The 21,546-nt window shown below is 53.2% G+C and overlaps 1 protein-coding gene across 4 annotated transcripts in view; it reads right to left on the bottom strand.

Annotated features, from left to right (window-relative positions):
• Positions 1-21,546, bottom strand: part of LOC127467735 (ankyrin repeat and fibronectin type-III domain-containing protein 1-like) — a 192,410-nt gene that overhangs the window by 63,301 nt on the left and 107,563 nt on the right. For 3 of the 4 annotated variants that reach the window (XM_051780018.1, XM_051780028.1, XM_051780035.1), the window contains exon 4: positions 11,511-11,551. In XM_051780018.1, the coding sequence (XP_051635978.1) occupies positions 11,511-11,551 (41 nt within the window). Of the gene's footprint in view, positions 1-11,510; positions 11,552-12,535; positions 12,685-21,546 lie in introns of those variants that run through there. The other variant, XM_051780057.1, reaches the window with a different exon arrangement.

The raw sequence follows: 21,546 nt of genomic DNA, 5'->3' as shown, positions 1-21,546 counted from the left end.
TAATTATTATCAGCTCTCCCTGACTTCAGGGTGTGTTGAAGCCACCAGTGGCAAGACTGAAAGCGGAGCTCTGTGCTGGCTGCCCAGGCTCCCTGTGCAGTCCATAGGGAGATCTGGGTGAGGATTAATTTCCACATAAATTAGGTAGCAATACTGGAGGTGCTGCCCTTTTACATGATGTCCCAAGCATGAAGATAGAAGTGAGCACCCTCAACCTCATCTCTTCCCACTGCCATCTCCTGAGAGCCACCACACTCCTCTAAATCCGGTGTCTGTCAATGCCAGGAACTGTGGGAGAGCTCAGAGCCATGGATCCCCCCTCTATGCACAGCATTTTGTTAGGATGCAGGAAAGACAGCACATTTTCCTCCTTTTAATACCCTTTGTTGCACTCTTCCCTGAGCAAATTAGCACTATCTCCGTTTCTCCCCACAGTCTGCCCAGCACAGCCCTGTTCCCTCTGATTAGCCCTCCCAGAGCAGAGCCAGAGAATAAACACCAATGCTGGAGCTCCCAGAGACCTGGCTGGTTGCTTGCAGGGCTAATGCTGTTATTTCTACCACCACTGGAAATCTCGCTTCTCAGGAGCTCAGGAGCTCGGAGAAGGGCTGTAGAGCCACCACCCACAGCACACGGCGAGTCCAGAGGAGGCCACAGAGATGCTCCAAGAGCTGGAGCCCCTCTGCTCTGGAAGACAGGCTGGGACAGCTGGGGGGGTTCACCTGGAGAAGAGAAGGCTCCAGGGAGACCTGAGAGCCCCTTCCAGGGCCTAAAGGGGCTCCAGGAGAGCTGGACAGGGACTTGGGACAAGGGATGGAGGGACAGGCCAAGGGGGAATGGCTTCCCACTGCCAGAGGGCAGGGTTAGATGGGATATTGGGAAGGAATTGTTGGCTGTGAGGGTGGTGAGGCCCTGGCACAGGTTGGCTGTAGAAGCTGTGGCTGCCTCATCCCTTGGGAGAGCACGCTGCCCAAGACTAGGTTGGATGGGGCTTGGATTCACCTGGGCTAGTGGAAGGTGTCCCTGTAGGGGATTGGAATGAGATGGTCTTTAAGGCCCATTCCAATCTGCCGTGATTCTCCAGTTCCGTGGCCCAGCTGTCAATCTGGGAGCATGGGGAGAAAACACCACAATGGGGTTTGAATAAAAAGCCAGATTAATCTGTGGCTGTTCCAGGAAATTGTACCTGAGCCCTTGCTCGTGCTGTGCTGAGAGGCAAAGCAGCGAGCTCTTAAGCTGCTGTGAGGCAGAGAGATTGGGAAAGGAGAATGAGGAAGGGAAATTTTCCCTCACGAGTAGAAATTTAACACACTCAACCCTCCTGAAACCTGCTACGATGAGGTACGTGATCAGCAGTCTCTGCGTAGGAGGGTGGCAGGATTGAAGAGGAGGGCACTGCACACTTACAATACACGGCATTGTACGTTTTTCTTTAGAATTACAGATCTTTTAGCAGTTGGTACTTGAATAAATATAGGTTTTACCTTCTCACCAAGGACTGGGACAAGGCACAGCACATCATACCTGAGCCACCACAGCACTGCGGGAGCTCAGCCTGAAATACATGTTCACAATGGATAAGAAATAATGTGTTATCAAGGATTTGGGTCTGTGAGTCGCGCGGTAGAAGACTCACAGAGCCAGCAGTTAAATCATAGAGTCATGGAAGGGTTTGGGTTGGGAGAGACCTTTAAGGGCCATTTAGTTCCAACCTCCTGCCATGGAGTGCAGAATAGAGTGGTCAATACAAATGAAAAATTACAATGTGTAGGAAAGTGATTAGGGAAACAAAAGAAGGGGGAAATGCATGGCTGGACATGGAAAATCTGTTGTTAGGAGCCAAAATCTAGCAATAGGTCTGGTTTTAAGGAGCACTAGAGCTACTTTAAAGCAGAGTCTGTAGGACTGCTTAAATGATGCAGAAAAGAAGAAAACACAGTCGATTGTTATTCTGTGTTTGGGAAAAAAAGATGAATAAAATAATTCCTAGGAGAGATTAAACTCTCCTAAACCACTAACATCCATGCCTACATCTAATGTGGCCAAACAGCACCAACCAGCCAACGTGTACCCAAGGCCGGGGAGAGTTTTCTGGGCTCTGCTGCTTGTTTTGAGCTAAGTTCAAGGCTGCCACATCCAGATGGAAATGGCTCCTTCCCACCAACATTCCCATCCAGCAGCAAAGATGACCTAGTCAACAACAGAATGGTCAGCCTGATACAGGGCCCAGAAGGCAGGGCTCATCTGGAATTAAATTAAGAAATAATTAAAGGATGTAAGTTCTAATTAAAGTCAGCCAGTGTGTCTTGGTGGAAGAGACGATGTCGACTGAGCCCGCTGTCACTCTTTAATGAACACACCTTCCAGGAACAGGCCCACTGGACGTTACAGCTCAGTTCAAAGTGCTTCCTCACGTCTTGATTTCAGAAGATGGGACTGCAGAGCACCAATAAAGCACATTAAATAGATTTAGAGCCATCTGACAGTTCTCACACCGGAGCTGTCGATGGGGAATCGTTAGCAAGGCTCCAGGGGGAACACGCCAGTCAATATTTTCATCGATGATCGAGACAAAAATACAAAATCCTCACTCAAAAAATTAGCAGATGACAGGAAGATTGATGTAATGGTAAATATTGATGAGGAGAGAGAGAAATGTGGGCTGCTTGGTAGTGCTGAGCCCATTCAAACACTGTACATGTTAATGCCGCCCAGTGCAGGATGACGCAGCTACGGAGAGGGATTTCAGGCTGTATTTATGAACAGGGACTGGATCCCAGACAAGAGAGAGCCTCCAGGAAGGCTCAAGGGTCACCACGGCTCTAATGTGATGCTGTGATGAAAAGAGCTGAGGCAGCTCTTGGGGGAGCTGCACTGCTGGGACTGACAGTGACACTCCTGCAATTAAGGTGCCCACATTGACAGGGGACACTAAAACAGCAGAGCCTGGAGGGATGAGTCACAAATTGATCTGAAGGCTGGAGAGAATATCTTGCTGCGAAAGATTTGAGCTATATTGGGTTTATTGATAAAAAATCTGCCACCCGCCCAAAACCAGAGTGGTGCCAACTGCTTTTATCCAGTGAGACATGGCAAGAGGCAGGGAGTGGGAGATGGAGTCCAACAAGTTCTAGCAAGTTTTGGGTCAGGATTAGGTGTCTCTCAGGGATGCTCAGAGGATTAGAGAACTCTCAGAAGTCAACCACAACCTCTTCAGGAGCTTGTGGCAACATTTACATCCCTGTAGAACACAGGACACCAAAGGAGGGATCTAATAGACCTTTTCTTACCTGAATCCCACCCAAATGACTCCCAGAGGATAACTGGTCCTCCGAGGCTAACTCCTGCCATACACCAGGGTGAAGACTCAGGAGATATGTTTGATGGCTTTAAACTGATAGAAAGTATGTTTAGATTAGATCTGAGGAAGGAATTCTTCCCTGTGAGGGTGGTGAGGCCCTGGCACATGCTGCCCAGAGCTGTGGCTGCCCCATCCCTGGAAGTGTAAAAGGCCAGGTTGGACAGGGCTTGGAGCAACCTGGGCTAGTGGAAGGTGTCCCTGCCCATGGCAGAGGGTGGAATGAGGTGAGTTTTAAGGTCCCTTCCAATCAAAACCACTCTGTGATTTTATGAGACAGCACCAGCCTTGGAGCAACGAGAAGCTGGGGAGGCACCGAGTTCCTCGAAGGTTCTGACCTACATGCCTGGCTGGCTATGAGAAGTCCCCATCAAGTGTTGTGCCAGAAGCAAAGCATGAGGGAAAGGGTCCTTCAGTCCTGGAGAAAGCCCAGCAGTGATTGCTGGCTAAGCAGCTCAGGAAAAACCTCAACCCACTTCTCCCTCTTGGTACCCGGCCGTGGGACTGGTGGCTGCTGTGGGCGGGAGCGTTACCTCCCAGGGCTAAAGCACCTCTGTGTTGACTCACTGCAGCAAACACTTTGCTCTCTTGCTTAGGGGAGAATGCAGCCTCGGTTATTTGTTAAAAAATGCCCATCTTCCTACGCTCGGCTCCCTCCCCGTGATTAATGCCGAGCGCCGCAGTCGCGGCAGGGCTGCAGCTCTGCTGAGGTGGCTCCTGCGCCCGGCTCAGCGCCGAGCTGGCACCATCAGCCTCCCAGCACCACCAGCAGGGCAGGCAGCCCCGGGGTCAGAGCAGCAGGGCAGGCAGTTGCCATCACAATGTCCCCACCAAAGGCCGGGGATGCCCAGTGCCCAGGCACGAAGGGGCCGTGCCCGCTCTGCTCCTGTTTGCAGAAGCAGCAGCAGGGAGAGGTACCCCATGGTGGGCGACAAAGACTGAGCACCTGCCCCAACCCCAGTGGGCATTTTGGGGAACAGAATCCAGAAAGTGCCCAATTCAAGGGAACACAAACCCTTCGGTTGGGACAACAGGAAGCAAAATTTAAAGACTTTGAGTCCTTGTGTGGCAGTGCTGGAGGCAGGGAATCAGGGTCAGGCAGGTTTTCAATTGGACTGGAACTGAAATTACAGGGGGCTAAAAACCCCATCCCTGCTTTGGTTTAAAGAAAGGGGCTGGGGGGATCGGAGAAAAAAGCCCTGCAAGTTTCTATGACAACTGGTACAGTGAGAGCCCACACTGCAACCTCACTTAACACATTAAAAGCTGCACAGAAACAATGAAACCCAAAACTTTATTTCACATCAGGGCTGGGAGGGCCATTCCCAGCTGGAGAGCAGGGGCATGGCAAGGGGCTGGTCTAGGGGTGCCCTGGCCTGGGCACCCAGAGCAGGGTGAGTTCAGCCAGCCCCAAAAACTCGTTCTGCTGTCTCCTGGGCTCTGGGGACCACTGAAACCAAGCAATCCTTGTTCTGACCTCCCTTGAGATAAGATATTTAATTTGGTTATCAAGGGCATCTTTGTCCTGAAAAATCATGGATCTAGAATGGTTTGGGTTGGAAAGGACCTTAAAGATCATCGTCTTCCACTCCCCTGCCATGGCCAGGGACACTTTCCACTAAACCAGGTGAATCTAAACCCTGTCCAGCCTTGCCTGGAACACTTCCAGGGATGGGGCACCCACAGCTTCTCTGGCAACCTGTGCCGGGGCCTCACCACCCTCACAGGGAGGAATTTCCTCCTAATACCCAATCTAAATCTCTCCTCTTTTACTTTAAAACCATTCCCCCTTGTTCTATCACTGTCTGTCCATGTAAAAATCATCTCCTTCCTTTTAATAAGTTCCTTTAAGGCCACAATGAGGTGTCCTTGGAGCCTTCTCTTCTCCAGGTTGAACACCCCCAGATCTCCCACCCTGTCTCCAGAGCAGAGGGTCCAGGTCTTGAAGCATCTTTGTGACCTCCTCTGGCCCCATTGTGGATGCAGAGCACTCCACTCTGATCCTCCAGCCCCAGCAGGCACAGAAGCCCAGGATGAGCACTCTCACCTGAGAAGCAATAAAAAAGAAAATGTGTAAGAGCTGTATTCACCCAGGCTTCACCAAAACAGTGGTTTTCAGCAGGACCCAGAGGTCCTGGCACTGGGGCACTGACCAGGCTCCCCAGGGCAGTGGGCACAGCACCAAGGCTGACAGAGCTCAAAAAGCATTTGGATGATACCCTCAGGCACAGGATGTGACTCTCGGGGATGGTCCCGTGCAGGGCCAGGAGTTGGACTGGATGATCCTCGTGGGACCCTTCCAACTCAGCATATCCTGTGATTCTGTGATTCCGTGACTTACCAGGCACATAATGCAGTGCTGCCCTCCCAAGCTGCCTGGAGAGAGGGACAAAAGCAGGACAGTTGGACCCTTGGCAGGGGCCCTTCGCTGTTCACCGGCCTCAAACCAGTGTCACAGCTTGGGAAGCAAATGGCAATATTAGCCTGGGTGAAGAGCCCAGATGCCACTGGGCAAACCAGTGGGGTGATGGCCTCCTCCATGCCTGAGCTTCTGCTGGATCCCTGCCAGCTCTGCTCCTCATCAGGGTGTGCCCTGCTCCCTCTGCAGCCACAGAGGAACAGCAATGGAGCTGATCCAAGGCAACTCTCTGCCATGCCATGAGATACCTCCCACTGCTCATTCCCACTGCTGCTAACCCCCAGCTCCCTCTTACTTCCCCCTGTTCATTCCTGCTTCTCCTAACCCCCTGCTCCCAGGTTGCTCAGGGTCAGCTCTGCTCTCCATTCCCAGATTGGCATTTGTCGAATAACCACATTTCTCCAAAGTGCCTTTCCAGGATTCCCTTCCTTTCCCAGCACTCCAAGAAGATTAAAGCCCCGTTACCTGCCTGGAGCTTAGACTGAATCCAGTGGCCAAACTCCAGGGGAAATATTGTTTAAGTTTGCTGTACAGTTTCAGTGGCTGAACCCCTCTGGTGAGATACCAGCACTGGAATCTCCTTGAATTATGCTGTGTGTAAAAGAGTTCACTCTCGACTCTCCAGTAATTGCCTTAGCCAGGATTTGGGGTTGGAAGTGAGGAGCCCATGTTCCTAATCCCTTCTAGAGGGCTCCACTCCCCTTCAGCTGCCAACCTGCACCCACCCCACAGACCTCAACACCCCTCTTCCACCCTCCACCGTTTTGGTCGTCCCATTCCAGAGATGCTAATGGTGGCACTTTCCTACAACCAAAGCTGGGAAAAGTGTTCTCCAACCCTGTTGGGGGTGGTCTGGGAGCAGTTTCTAGCAGCATTGAGTATCCCATGGTTCAGTGCAGAAAGACTGTCTTGGCATTGCTTCCCCTACCCCATCATTCCCTGCCATCATCAGCACCATCTCTCCCCACTTTCCATGTGCATCCTCCTCCCACTGTTCAGCACTTGGAACCTGAGCTACCTGCTGAGCATCCCAGCTGAATGACTCTTAGCCACCGCAGAAGAAGTCAAACATAGCCTGTATGTGTGTGATTATCATCGTTACCAGAGCAATAATGTCTGAGCGAAGGAGGCAACGAAATGAACACTCTGCTCAGGAACACATCGCGCTTACTATGATGGCCCTTAATGCTTCCAAAATGTAAATACTGATTTCTAGATCTTTAAAACCACCACGGTTTTACAAGATAATGATTCAGCAAGGAAACACTTTCATCTAAGTGCTGGCACAGAAAGGTTTGAGTCTGGGAGATGAAATGTTCTGCTGTAAGAGGAGGGTGACAAGGAATTAGCTGCAGAGACATCTCGGTGTAATGACTGCGAGGCAAAACAAACAGGAGCTGCTGCTTTCTGGGAGGTGGTTTCAAAGGTTCCTCGTGTGTTTACACATCTGAGGTTGGAGGACAGAAGGCGGGGGCAGCCTTTAATTTGAGATGGAGACAGATCTACCTGAAAGGGCTGTGGGATTCTGCTGGAGCAGGAATGGTATCCGAGACAGCAGGGCTCTCCAGCACAGCCACATTGTCCCAAGGGACAGGAGGAGCGGATCAATGGAGAGCCTTTTGTGTCACTACAGCTGTGTCTCTCTTGACACCTCAAAGTGCCTGGCACATATTCACTGCTCCCAAGTGACAGCTCTCCTGACAGCTGAGCATTGCTCTCGGCACAGGACATAGTGCGGGGAGGGACGTGGCAGCTCCCACTGCAAATCAGTGACACTTTAATTAAGCCCAGGTATTTCAGCCTGCATTTGCCAGGGGTTTTATGAGTGTTATTACTACCAACAGTTCCTTCCAGTTTGAAGAAACTGAGTTCCAGTTGGTGCCTGATACTGAAGAGCAAAGATGTGCCTGGGGGAATCAGCAAACACACCGGACAACCTCGGTTCCTGACAAGAGACTTCCACACAGATGGTAATTACCTCCTGTCCCAGAAGAGCCTATTCCTGTCTCTGAGCAAGGTGTCCCTGGGTCCTCAGCCAGTCGCTCCTTGCTTGGGAAACTGCCTTGAGAGAGCAGCCAGGGCCCTCTGTTAGAAGCTTGGAAGAACCTCTGGAAGCCTGGATATTCTAACAACTGTATGAGCATCTTACAAAAAACTGGGGTGACAAAGGAGTGAGCAGGTCAGGGGCTGGACTCACCCCACTTGGTGCTTCTTCCCCGATCCCTACAAGCTCTGGTCAGATCCCAGATGGAACTAGGCTGCAGCCAGGGTTGCCCAACTGCATCAGATGAGAATTATTAGCTCAGGATATATCAATCTGACATCTGAACAACCTGCTTTGGAAACACAGGAAGGCATCTGTCCCTGCTCACACAACATGGCTGGAGTAGCCAGTGTAGATGAGGACACCTGTGCAGATGTTGACTCACAGCTGGAATTGTGGCCATTCCCAACACACCAAGTTCCTCTCCCAGGCATTTCAGTTACGGGAACTCATGGTGTGCCTGTTCTTCCTTGCCTGGTCTCTACCCCTTTCAGTTCACAATTGATGTAACTTTTCTTAAAATTAATGCTTCAGCCTTCTCAACTCAGGCTGCATCCCTCCATTTAACATGGAAAGAGGGAACAATACTTCCCAGGCCAAAAGCCTGGAGTCCCAACCCCTAATATGGGCCAGCTCTTGCAGGAACATCCATAAACATGCTCACTGAAGCCCTTGGAAGCAGAAGTGCCTTCCCCAGAGTGGGCAGCAGCAGCGTTTCAGCTCCAGTGGTTCCAACCTGGGCACCTCTGACCTCCCTTCCTTTCCACTCCATATTTGGGGCAACCCATACCTCATGGATGTAATGGGGGGGGAAGAGTCATCAAAGGCTGGTGGGTGAGGGTGGACACTGCTCCATGCCCTTGATGAGCACTGGGATATTCTGGGCACTTTGGGAACACCCAGCTGCTGGCTGAGACAGACTGATGGTAACTATGGGGTGAGAACAGCATTTCCATTTCTGAAGGGAAGAGGCGACAAAGGAGGGAACTCAGGGCAACACAAGAAAACTCAGCTTGATGGAGTGTCCAGGGAGGAGGAGGAGGGCACCTGATCAGAGAAAGCTGAACATGGCAGGAATGGAGCAAGAGTCACTCCCAGAACAAGTGGTGACAAAACCCACTGCTGATATTTCTGGCATGTGTGTCTTCCTTTTTCTATTTCCACAACCTCCACCTTCTGTGAGAGCCCCGAAGCCCCAGCCTGAGAGCAGGGCTGCTCTGACCCTGCTCCCACAGCTCAGGGCTTTGGTGGCAGATGAACTGCTGACTTGGAAGCCAGAAAAGGAAAAGCAGAGGTGAGGCACATTCAGTTTGCTCTGGCATACAGGAGCTGGAGGAGCAGCAGCCCCCTGTCAGACTTCTCTGGGCTCACCAGCCTTGCCACACAGATGTGTCCAGGAACCGGCACAGCTTGGCTCAGCTCTGGGAACCAGCTGCTTCCCACGCTCTGGCTGCTCGCCACCACCTTGCCCAGGGCTCAGGGAACTGTGAATGCAGGCTGTGGAGCTGCTGCAGAAGATCTGAGCTCTTCCAAGCCCTTGGCAGGTCCACCAGACCTCTGGCAGCTTGCATGGATCTTTCTTTGCTGAGGAAGACCAGCTATAGCCCTGCCAGAGACTGAAGGGTCTGTAAAGCACCTGGTCCAGCCTTGCAGATGGGTTGCAACAGTGCCGGGGTCAGCCAGTGGATCAAAAAGCCAAATGGGGTGGGGGCAGTGGCCACAAACTCACCAGTCACAACCCCAAAACAGCTACTGTAGAGCATAAATAGGATGGGCATTAACCAGTGTTATGACTAGCCAAGTCACAGCTGGTATCACAAGCTGCTGGGCCAAACCATGGAGGTCCCGTGGCCTCGTGGCACAGAGGAACAAGCACCCATAAGACAACCTGTATCTACAAGACCTCCTGCACCAGCACTCCCCACTCTGACCCAACAGTTCCACACCTTCAGCGAGATGGGAAGCCCATGTTCTCCCACTCAAGGTAGGGAAACATTCCTCATTTCTCAGAGGAGACGAGTTATAAATGTAGCCCCACAAATTGTTGCTACCTGCCGCCAAAACCACCCCGTAGGAAATCCCAACAGTAAAAGCTTTTTACATATTTCCTCCAGATCTCTTGCTTAAAGCCTCCCCAAAGCTTCAGCTGGAATAGAGACACTGGAGATGCTTCAATCTGTTCTAAGCCTGCTTGTCAAAACACAGACTCCTCACAAGCACACAGCAGCACTACAGAAAGGAGCACCAAAATCCTGCACAGTTGTTGGGAGAGGTCACAGAAACACGGAGATGAGTCCTTTGCCAAATGTGTGTTCATTTTGTTGTTGCATCCACAGTGACTCCACAACCTCCTGAGATATTCCTCTGATCTCCCAGAAAGCCATACGGGATTAAACAGCCTGGGAAATGGCTCAGGCTGTATTTCCAGAAGTCTTTAGCTGCCTGCAGTCTTGGAAAGCTGATGAGCTGCACTGCCTTGAGGTGAGGGGGCAGAGGAGCTCCCTGCAATCAGGCTTTCAGCATGGACCTAGAAACCAGCATTGAGCTTTAGAAACTTTTGGTGGCATAAAGAGGGACCAGCAGACAGGGGAAGAACATGCACACACACACACTTGCTCTCCCATCAAAGACAGGGAGCAGGCAGGTCTGTACAACGCTCCTTGACACAGTCTGCCCTCCTTGGACATGCTCCCTCTGACGCCAAGCCTAACTCGGACCAAGGATGCTGCCAGGGTGCTTGCACTGCCGGGATCCAGCACTCAGGAACCCTTTGGAAAGCAGCAAAGGCAGAAGAACAGTGAGTTTTGGAGAAGAAATTTTCTCAACCCAGTTCCTTCTGAATTTTCCGAAACCATGCTCCTCTGACAATCCTGCGGGTCAAAGCACTGTCCTGCAACTCCAAATCCACCTGTGGTTTTTTGTCACAAGAAAGATGATAACCTATAGACCTTCACTCCCCCAAGGAGAGCAAGAACAACACAAGGTCCCACACACGACATGCTCAGCAGCACAACACCCAGTTCAGTGTCAGGGCAGAACCGAACCTCTCAGCAGGGAGATTCTGCCATTATCCAAACAATGATGGCCACAAATCCATCCTTCCAGCAGGCACAACCTTCTTGCTTGAAGGTGCTGTGCCAGGGCAAGGCTCTGTTACCTGGTCTGCACACTAAGTAACCAACTGCCCACATTAGTGGGGTGGTTTGCAGCAACCTTGCTCATGTCCAGGATTCCAAAGAGCCTCTCCTCCCCCCCTCAGCTCACGGTGCTGTTCCAACCCCAGTGGATGGAAGAGGACAGACATCACCATCAGAGCATGGCGGTGGGAGACGTGCGTCAAGATCAGCTCGTGGTGACACGGAACGAAACCCTTCTATTCTCCAACGCAGCTCAGCTGTGCAAATCAGGAGCAGAGGGAGTCAGAGGTGGGAAAGGTCACCCCTGCTCCCAGCTCTGTCCCTCAGGCTCAGCCAAGCTGTCATGGTTCCTTCTGACCTGATTGAGCGATTTGCATATGCCCCGAAGCCAGGATGACTGACAGCCCTTCCACTGTTATCCTCACTTGTGTAATTGCAGCAGCTATTCTTGTACATTGAAATGTCTAATCTTAGCAAGGCACGGAGCTGCTGGGGAATATGGACCAGCCGGGAATTTCCATGCAATTACTCACCACTGCTACTGGCACTTACTTTGGCTGGTAGAAGTCCTTCTTGTCTGCGGAGCCCAGGCTCTGTAAAACACAAAAGACAGAGGTATTTATTTTTTTTAACCCTTCACCAAGCAAGTACCACTGATAAGAGTGTGTGGGGAGCAGGGAAAGGACATGTCCATTATTTTTCTGCCCGGTGGGGCTGAGTGGGCTGGACAGGACAGCTCAGACCTCCAGCCACCCAACAGCCATAGGCAGAGCCCACAGCAGCCAAGGATGTAAAAGCAGAGAGCTAAAGCAAAGATGAGGGGATGCATTAGATCTGAAACCAATGTATTCAGGCATGTCTGCATCTCCTGTCACCTGCAGAAGTGTGGCACCTTGTGTCAGGAGGGCACTCATGTCCTTTTGAGTCCGCCCAGCTGGGAAGAGGACAAAGTGCAGGGTTTTGTGGAGGGACCAAGCCACCACCACTGCAGAGACCCTCTGACAGGGCAGCAGTGGCTGAGCCCTAGGCCCACAGTTACCCCCAGAGCAGGACCACAAAATCCTTCTGTCAAAACAACGTCAGACCCCAAGCATGCACAAAACTGGGAAGTAGAGACAGCCCCAATGCTCGCTCAGGTTCCCATGTGCTGCCAACTCCACTCCCAGCACAATCTAATAGAAGTCTGAGAGAATCAAAGGTGGGCTGCCGGGGTGTCAGGGTCCCCTGGGAGACCCCAGCCAGGCTGATCCTCCCCACGGGGACCCTGGGGGCGATTGGCACTCCACAGACCCCACTTCGGGTGCAAAGTGCACGACAGAGAGCATGGGCACAGCCCCAGGCCTGGCCCTGCTGTCTGATGCACCCCACAGACACCACGGGCTCTCTCCCAACACCTCCTGACACGGAGACACACTAGGTGGGGGCTGGCCCCCGACCCTGCTCCGAGGCCCTGGCTCATGGCACGCACTCTGTGAGCACAGGAGAGTCCCTGCACCGTGGGATGTGCAGGGACAGGCTGTGCCCAGCTCGGCGGGATGCTCATGGCCCTGGGACAGACAGACACAGACCCACCGAACCTGGGTGTCAGCAAAGCCGTTGCACAGCCACAGCCCTCTCCTCCTCCTCCTCCTTCTCCTCCTCCTCCTCCTTCCCCTCCTGCTCTGGGGGTGATCCTCGTCCTGGCCCCGTGCTGGTGGGCAGCAGCGTGTGCCAGGGTGGAGCAGGCTCGTGGGAAGCCCGCTCGGGCTCTGGGGCGGCTGTTGTAGTTTTGCTCCGTGGTTGCCAGGCAATGCCGAGCTCCAGCTCGGAACAACGGAGCAGCGGGGCCGAATGCTAATCAGGGCTGCAAGAGCAAAGCTTCCCCTCACCAGCCAAAGCCATGGGGAGCTCCCACCCTGGGGCTGAAAAGCCAGCAGGGAGAGGAGGGCTCCAGCTTTTAAGCAGGTGGGGATCCACTGTCACCAAAACATCCCCCAAAAGGGAGCTCTGGCCAAGCCAGTGAGATGGGGACATAGTTTGGTGGTGGCCAATCCTCTCCATGGCACAGAGACGTTGGTCAGCCAGTGGCACAGTGGAGAGGCTGCAACCACCCCACAGTGTGGGGTACGTGGGCCTGGATGTATGTCACCCTCATGCTCATCTCGGGGCAGACACCTGAGCTCCATCTCGGGGTAGGGCTGGGAACACACAAGGAGTTGCCCTTTGGGATGAGAAGCTCATTGGAAATGGCTGAAGATGTGTCAGGGGAGGTTTAGGTTGGATCTCAGCAAAAGGTTCTTCCCCCAGAGGCTGGTTGGGCACTGAACAGGCTCCCCAGGGCACTGGGCACAGCACCAAGGCTGCCAGAGCTCAAGGAGTGTTTGGACAATGCTCTGAGGGCCAGGGTGGGATTTTTGGGGTGTCCTGGGCAGGGACAAGAGTTGGATGGATGATCCTTGTGGATCTTTCCAACTCAGGAGATTCTGTGATTCTCTGGTTCTCAGATCTCACCTGCCCATGTGCCAATTGCCATGTTGGTGCAAGAGCTCTGAGCAATCCCCACCAGCTGGAGATGGGTTCACCCCTGGGCTCTCCCTGACGCTTCTCTGACCTGATGGCAGCAAGAACCTACAGCAAAGCCCCGTGGATCAATGGCCAGAGACCAAATTGGGGTGATCCAATGCTGTCACAGCATGCCCAGAGAGGTGGGGGAGTATCCATCCTTGGAGACATCCAAGACTCACTGGACATGGCCCTGGGTGTCCAGGACTATTTGGTGTAGGTGACCCTGCCTGGAGCAGGGTTGGGCTGGGTGATGTCCAGGAGATCCCTACATCTCCTAAACCACTCCATGCATTCCTGAGGCAACAGAGAAACGAGCACAGCAGTAACTTCACCCTGAGTGAGGGGATCTGTCCTCCAAGCCCACAGCATATCTTTGTTGCAGCTATGGATTGGTTTCAGCAAAGCTCATGAGTCACAACAAATTCGGTTCCTTCTGCTCTCTGTCCTAGTGGGGATCACAGACAACTGTTGATATTTAAGGAGAAACCACCTGCAAACAGTTTTCTCAACACTACTGAAACAACACCTGCAAAACCTGCACCCCACACAGCCAGACACTCTACCTAGCTATGCCTGAGGTCCATGGGAAAAACTCCCATCAGTGCCAAAGCCAGAACTAAGATTTTCAATATCTGGGATAAAACAATGAGGCACGAACTTTGCAGAGAGATAAAACCCCCCCAACAGTAAATTGGGCGGTGATCGCAGTAATGACGAGCCAAAATTGCTGATTTTACAGCTTAGGAAGAAAATAGCAATTAAGGGGGAGAAGCAGAATTCCAGCAATATGACCAAGGAATTGGGACTGGAGCAAGACCAGGAGCAGGGCTATTGCCCCTGCACAGCCCTTTGCCTCCTTACTCTCTTCCCAGAGGAGAACAGGGCCATGCCCAGCAGGCAGATGGAGTTACATGGGTCCATCCCACCACCCTGAATTTCTCTCTGCCAAGCAAGCACAAAACCAAGGTGGCAATGGATCCAGAGGGCTCCAGGAGAGCATCAGGAATCACCAGTGAATGGAGGAGAGATTGCTGGAGGCCTTTCCAAGGGCAGGGACATCACAACCACCTGGTAGGAACTGGCCCAGAGCACTGAGAGAGCTCAGAGCAGAATCTGGGAAGATCCTCCCAGTCAGGGGATCACTGATGGTTTGAAGAGAGTAATAAGGAATCGTGTAGGGAACGGGTGATGGGAGGCTGAGGGCAGGACCGAGTGTGGGCATTGCCCTCTGTGGTGTCACCCATGAAGGGACAGCAGTGTGGGCTGGGACAATGCCACCAGCCATCACCTCGGTCCCACTGGTGCAGCAGTCTCAGCAACCCCCAGAGGGGAAGCTTAGGGAAAAGTGGCCAAAGGAAGGGTGGGATGTAAGGAAGCAGAGTGGGGCAAAGAGAACACACAGCCTGGATCTTAGGAAAAATGTCCCGGCACTGGGATTGAACAGTTTTCAATGGGAAGGATAGAGCTGACTAGATAAACCAGTGCAGAGGGGACTGGCCTTACAGGGAGCTGGGACTGTCTTTTCTTTTCCTGCCGGTGCCTGAAAATGCAGGAACTGAAAGAAGCAAATGAGCAAAAGGTGGTCTGGTGTTTTCCTGTGCCTTCTGGGAGGAAAGATCAATTCCTCCCGAACTGAGAGAGGATCTGGAGTCTTTCATCTCTGCAAGCAAACAATAAAAGCTCAAACGCCGGCCTGCGTGTGTGCACTGCTCCTGGATGGTCTCCAGGCTTCCAGGGGAGTGTCTGCTCGTGGCTCCTGTGCATCAAGCCATAGCTGGTGACTCCAGAGAGGCACGGCTGCAGCGGGATGGCTCAGCTTCCAAAGAAATCTGAGAGGCCCACAGGTTCCCAGAGACCTCCTGCTGTTGCTCAGGATGCTAGGGACACCCTGGCCTTCCTGGGATGGGGCGAGTGGAGCATCACCCGGTTCAGAGAGTCCTCTGTGAGCCCCAAGCCTGCAGTGTGAGTCATCTCCAGTGGGACCTGCTCCTTCTCGTTTGCTCACTTCATTGATGACTCAGGGTTTAGGAAGCACAGTTTAAATCCCTTAATGAAATAATGGAGAGAGTGATTTTTATCAGCCTGTCTTTTTAAAACAAATACCTCAAGCGAGGCTTGTGCCCACCTCCACCCTTTCCTCCCAAGCCATGTGGGCATGGGCAGCATGGAGGCACTGGGGGGGCATGAGCAGCCCCTGCTGCCCTGGCATGTGGCACTGGGCAAAGCAGCTACCAAAAGTTACCAGCCTCCCCACTCCATCCCCCGAGTGCTCACGTTCCTGCTGCCAGCAGGGCCAGGAGGAGAAGGCAGGGCACCAGGGTGCTGTCCCAGATGATGGAGGTCCTGCCCCCAGAAGTGCCCAAGGCCAGGCTGGACGAGGCTGGGAGCAACCCGGTCTAGTAGAAGGTGTCCCTGCCCATGGAATGGCAGGGAATAAGAATGTCTTTAAGGTCCCTTCCAACACAAATCCTTCCATGGTTCTATGATTCTACGGTCCCAGAGCCTGGCAGTGCCCCCAGTGCCTCCCCCCCGGTCACGGACCTTTGAGCACCTGCCCTTTTGGGTGTGTCTGGGCATCATCTTGGACTGATTTTCTCTGGAGAGAAACCAACCACTGGAGCAGAGGCAGCAGCAGAAGGAGACACTGATGTCAAGCTCCTGGGTGCCAGGATGTTGTCTACCAAGGAGCAGGGCCTGCCTGCCAATATGATTAACAAAGTGTTGTCTCGAGGTCACTGTCATTTCCATCAGTATCCTCTGTCTCTCCCCATGCACGAGCTGGGCTCACATTGCCTCTGTGGTTAAGGGACCTCTGTGTGATGCTCAGAGCCCTCCGCCCTGGCAGAAAAGCCCAACATCAGGGCTGTAAATGCAGCCTCACAGAAACACCTGGGAAATGCTGCGAAGGAAAGGGAAGGCAACATGACACCAGCTTCCCTGGGGCTTTTAGAAACAGAAGATCACAGAAGATTGGAAGGGACCTTAAAACTCATCTTATTCCAACCCCCTGCCATGGGCAGGGACACCTTCCACTAGCCCAGGTTGCTCCAAGCCCCATCCAACCTGGCCTTGGACACTTCCAGGGATGGGGCAGCCACAGCTTCTCTGGGCACCCTGTGCCAGGGCCTCACCACCCTCACAGGGAACAATTTCTTTCTAATACCCAATCTAAATCTCCCCTTTTTCAGCGTAAAGCCATTCCCCTTTGTCCTGTCCCTCCAGGCCCTCGTCCAAAGTCCCTCTCCAGCTCAGTTGAAGACCCTTTAAGCCCTGGAAGGGGCTCTCAGGTCTCCCTGGAGCCTTCTCTTCTCCAGGCTGGACACCCCCAACTCTCCGAGCTGAGAGGCCAGACTAGATTTACCAGACATAAGGGCCCATACTGAGGTTCTCAGAAATCACCTCTGCCAGGGTGTAAAAATGCAGCCTCCCAGACCAGCAGAGGAACACCCAGTGACATCTGGGCCTGTGCTAGGGCTTGGCTAGTGGCATCGAAACCAGTGGACCAGGGAGAAGATGTCTCATCTTCCTGGTGGTGTTCCTAGCACTGCCCTTCCCACCCCTCCCCTGGTGCAGGGTGATGGAAGGGACACACAGGTGACAGCCCAGCTCCCTCTGGCACTGCAAAACAGGCTCCTTGTGCACATAAGACATGTACAAAGTGTTAAAGACATTTGTGGGCTCGTCTCTATTTAAAACACAACCTACAGTTATCCAAGGGTTTTTTTTAACCTGTTGGCATGAGTCCAGGGGAGGACACAGGCTGGAGCCCCTCTGCTCTGGAGCCAGGCTGGGACAGCTGGGGGGGTTCACCTGGAGAAGAGAAGGTTCCAGAGAGACCTGAGAGCCCCTTCCAGGGCCTAAAGGGGCTCCAGGAGAGCTGGAGAGGGACTGGGGACAAGGGATGGAAGGACAGGACAAGGGGGAATGGCTTCCCACTGCCAGAGGGCAGGGTTAGATGGGATATTGGGGAGAAATTGTTGGCTGTGAGGGTGGTGAGGCCCTGGCACAGGTTGCCCAGAGAAGCTGTGGCTGCCCCATCCCTGGAAGTGCCCAAGGTCTGGTTGTACAGGGCTTGGAGCAACCTGGGATAGTGGAAGGTGTCCCTGCCCATGGCAGGGGGTGAGATGAGATGGGCTTTAAGGTCCCTTCCAACCCAAGAACATTCCTTGATTCTACGAATCTGGGCCAATATGAGTGCTTGAATTTGTTCACTTAATTTCTCTTTTCATGCACTAACTACATAATTTTGCATGTTATTTAAATTCTACATTTCCCAAGCTCCAGTTACACAATATAGATAACATACCAGGCCAGCTTCCCTAGACCAGCTCATCTCCAGAGCCAGCCTTGCTGGTCCCTGGTCAGAATTAGCACAACATGCTGCAGACAGAAACAATGAGTGATACAAAGGAGTGTGCTGAATTCCAAAATTCAGCCAATAAGCTGGGGAGATAACAGACGCTGAGTTGGAAACAAGGATGCTCACAGAGGGGCTAAGACAGATACCTCTGTATTATTTATTTATTCCCTCCAGCAGACATCAATCTTGTTGTACTTTTTCCTCTCCTAAATGTTGCCAAGCATAATCTCAGCTCATCTTTTTTTCTAGGCAGTGTCCCTGGGAGAACGAACTTATTAGTGAGGCTGGAGAAGCCTCGTGCAATTATTTAGAAACTACACCAAATAATCCCCGAAGACCGGCGGCCGCTCGCAGGTGGCAGCTTTCGAAGTCATTCCAATAAAATCTGGCTCAGTAACTCCCAGCGTAATCAATGCCCACACAAACAAATGGGAGAAAAACCGAGGGATGAGTTATTTGTGCACGCTAAAAGAGGATTCTGCAAAACAAACTTGGGGGCCACGGCTGGCAGAGGGCTGTGCCCTGCCATCCTCACCTGCTCACCTGCCTCAGAGCTCCGGAGCTGGGCTCCTGAGCTGGGCTGGGTATTCCAGGGGGATTTGGGCGCAGGCAGGAGGTGCTTGGCCCCCAGGGCAGGACAGGGATGTGGAACCAAGGCTGCACAGCCTGTCCCCCTCATCCCGGTTTCTTCCCCTGGATCCTGGTGGTTCTGCTCCCAGGCACAGCCATTCCTCAAGCTCTGTGTATCTGCAACATGCTGCAGTTATGAGTAATCAGGAGGTGATGCCTGACTGTCGGAAGAGGAAGAAAATTCAGAGCCTGGGATGTGAGTGGTTGTTTGGGAGGAGGAGCTACCAGCTACCAGCACCCCCCAAGCACGGGCTGGAGCAGCCTGGGGCTGGGCACATCATGCTCCCCATCTCCCTTCAGCCCCCTGGCATGGGCTTTGCCAAGAAACCAAAGGGCTGTGGGAATTCTGCCTCCTCCCTGACAGACACTGACTTGCTTCCATGGGATCCAGCTCCCATCCCACCTGCCCCCAGCACCGGACCCTTCAAACAACCCCAGCACTGCCAGGGCCTTGGGCTAGTACAGCTCTGAGCACCCCCAAAACATGAATGGAGGTCAGAGGAACCCTCAAATTCTCAAACCTGAATTTCAAGCTGGATGAACCAGGTTGCTCAGCCAAAAATCATGGGTGATAACTCCTGCCTCCGATGTGGCTCCCAACCTGGGGGGAACTCCAGGTCCCCAGGCTGGCAGCAGCTCTGCACCCCCAGAGGCCAGCTGGGATGGAGAGCAGATCCCACCTGCATGCTGGAGTATGGGAGGGATCAAGGAATGGAGAACAGGGGTGTCTAATAAAGGGTGACACAGCAAAACAAAATCTGGTGGCAGGAGAAGGGTCAGGTGGGGCAGGCAGTGCTGCTCAGATGGAAAGTCCTGGCTCGAGGGTGGGAGGGAGGAGGACACATAACCCTGGGAATAAGGAAAAGGTCTTTGTTGGAGGATGGCACCAGTGGACCATGGGGGAGGTGTGTGAGCCACCAGTGTGTGCCAGCCCCAGCCTCTCACCATTGTGGTCCTGCCTCCCCCTGCCTCAGCTACAAAGGCTCTGCGAAGGGAATGGTGATTCCCTGCAGACTCATCCCAGCCAGGGGAGGATGCCAATGGCTCCAACATGTTCATTCTTCAGCAGCAACCTCATCCCAGCCAGCTCTGGAGCGGGAGCCTTACTCAGCTATCACACCCTGACCCTGCTATCACACCCTGACCCCGTGCACACACATGGGGCATTGATGCACATCCAAGTTGGGCTTTGAGTTCAATGCAAAGTGAAAAACAAGCTGGAAAACAGAGAAGAATAGTTTTGGACCATTTAGGGGGGAAGGAGGAGGGAAACATGGCTATGCACACATGGTACACTGAAATAATCCAGAAAACAGAACCAGACCCTGTAGCCACCCCCAGCAGAACAGGTCAACCCTCACGTGAGAGATGGAGGAGCTTCTGGTGTCCTCCAGGCAGTTGTCCTTTCTGGAGACACCACAGATCTACAGGGGAAGAGGTGCTGTGTTTCAGTGGCTCTCTGATGCCACGGTGTTGCTCAGACACTGACCTGACCCCAGCACCTCACAATGCCAGGAGGTGGGAACCCACACTCAGGCACTGAATGCTTGTCTCTGGTTGCTCATCCATCCTCACATCTGGGGGCCAGGAGGGGAGACCTTGGTGTTTTTCTAGGAGCTGAAACACAAGTGTAAACCTGGTACTTTGGAAAATGGGGTTCATCTTCCACCAGAGGGTGGTTGGGCACTGACCAGGCTCCCCAGGGCAGTGGTCACGGCCCCAAGGCTGCCAGAGCTCCAGGAGTGTTTGGACAACGCTCTCAGGGACAGGGTGGGATTGTTGGGGTGTCCTGGGTAAGGCCAGGGGTTTGACTGGATGATCCTTACGGGTCCCTTCCAGCTCAGGATATTCCATGATTCTGTGATCTCTCCAAGCCCCAGGACAGTGATGGGACATCTGCCCCATTACCAGCCCCTCACTCCAGATCACACTTTTGCTCGATCTGGCCCTGCCAACAGGTTGTTCTCTTCAGGGTCAGGCCAAGCTGGAGCAGTGCCAAATTCCCCAACATCATTAATTCTGCTTCCTCCTCTTCCTCCTCAGAGCTCACCCTTACAGGCACACTGCACAGCAGAGCATTGATCCACAGACACCTGTGCTGGACCGAGGGGAAAGGGAGCCAGGCCCCGGTGCTGGCACAGCTCCACTGACCCCCCACCTCCCACATCTCCTCCCACTAGGCAGTTACACCCACACAACTGGGCTGGCTGCAGCACAGACCCTCGCAGTGACTTTGGCTTCCTCATCAGCTGGGTAAGGAGGAGAGACTCTATCCCTACCTGCCCTCCTGCTGGAGGAAAAGCGAGTCTGCTAATGAGCATCTGCCAACACCCCTCATTAAACAAGTCCATTTTCACTCTGTCCTTGCCTTCCCACCCCCTGGCAGCATCCTCCCAGCCCTGCTTTCCCCAGCTGAGCCTCTTCCTGGCCCTGCTCCCTGTGCTCACCCGCAACCCCCTCACAGCTCACACCACGCTAAGGCTGACCCGAGCTCCAAAGCATTTCTCTACCGAGACCTCATCCAGGAAACTTTGTTTTTCCCACTCCTATCGTACTGCTGCACGCCTGCAGGAGTTCAGTCATGCACATGTAGCCAGGCACACACGCACAGGCTCCGTGTGAGAGTCTCCTGTGGAAGCAGCTCCCGGAGCCGTGCCGGGGCCAGCACAGCCCGACCCTGCACTTGCCACTCGGTGCAGCTTCTCCGGATGAAAGAACTTGTCAAATTGCCGGCAAAACCACCAGGGCTTGTAAACCTGCCAGCTCAACAGCACCCAGAGTGATATGCATGCACGGGTGTGGGCACCTGCACTCCCAGTTTGCATTAATCCAACCCTCTGGAGAGCCCAGGAGGGTGCAGGAGCTGCTGGGCTGTACAGTCACCCACCGCCAGTGCCACCCATGGGCTGCATATCCTCGACTCTCCACCTTATCTCTCCTTCTTTTTCATGATTACAGCCTGCAAACTATTACAGCAACTCAGAGCACGTCAGGAAGGAGCTGTGCTTGGGCTTAAGTGTTTGCAGGATCAGGGCTGAGCTGAACATGCTGCTA

The sequence above is a fragment of the Manacus candei genome, unplaced genomic scaffold (assembly GCF_025592945.1).
Source record: "Manacus candei isolate 608988 ecotype Guabito, Panama unplaced genomic scaffold, ASM2559294v1 h1tg000002l, whole genome shotgun sequence".
In the NCBI taxonomy this organism is placed as follows: Eukaryota; Metazoa; Chordata; class Aves; order Passeriformes; family Pipridae; genus Manacus; species Manacus candei.
The sequence above is the reverse complement of the archived record's forward strand: the minus strand, read 5'-3'. Positions and strand labels throughout refer to the sequence as shown.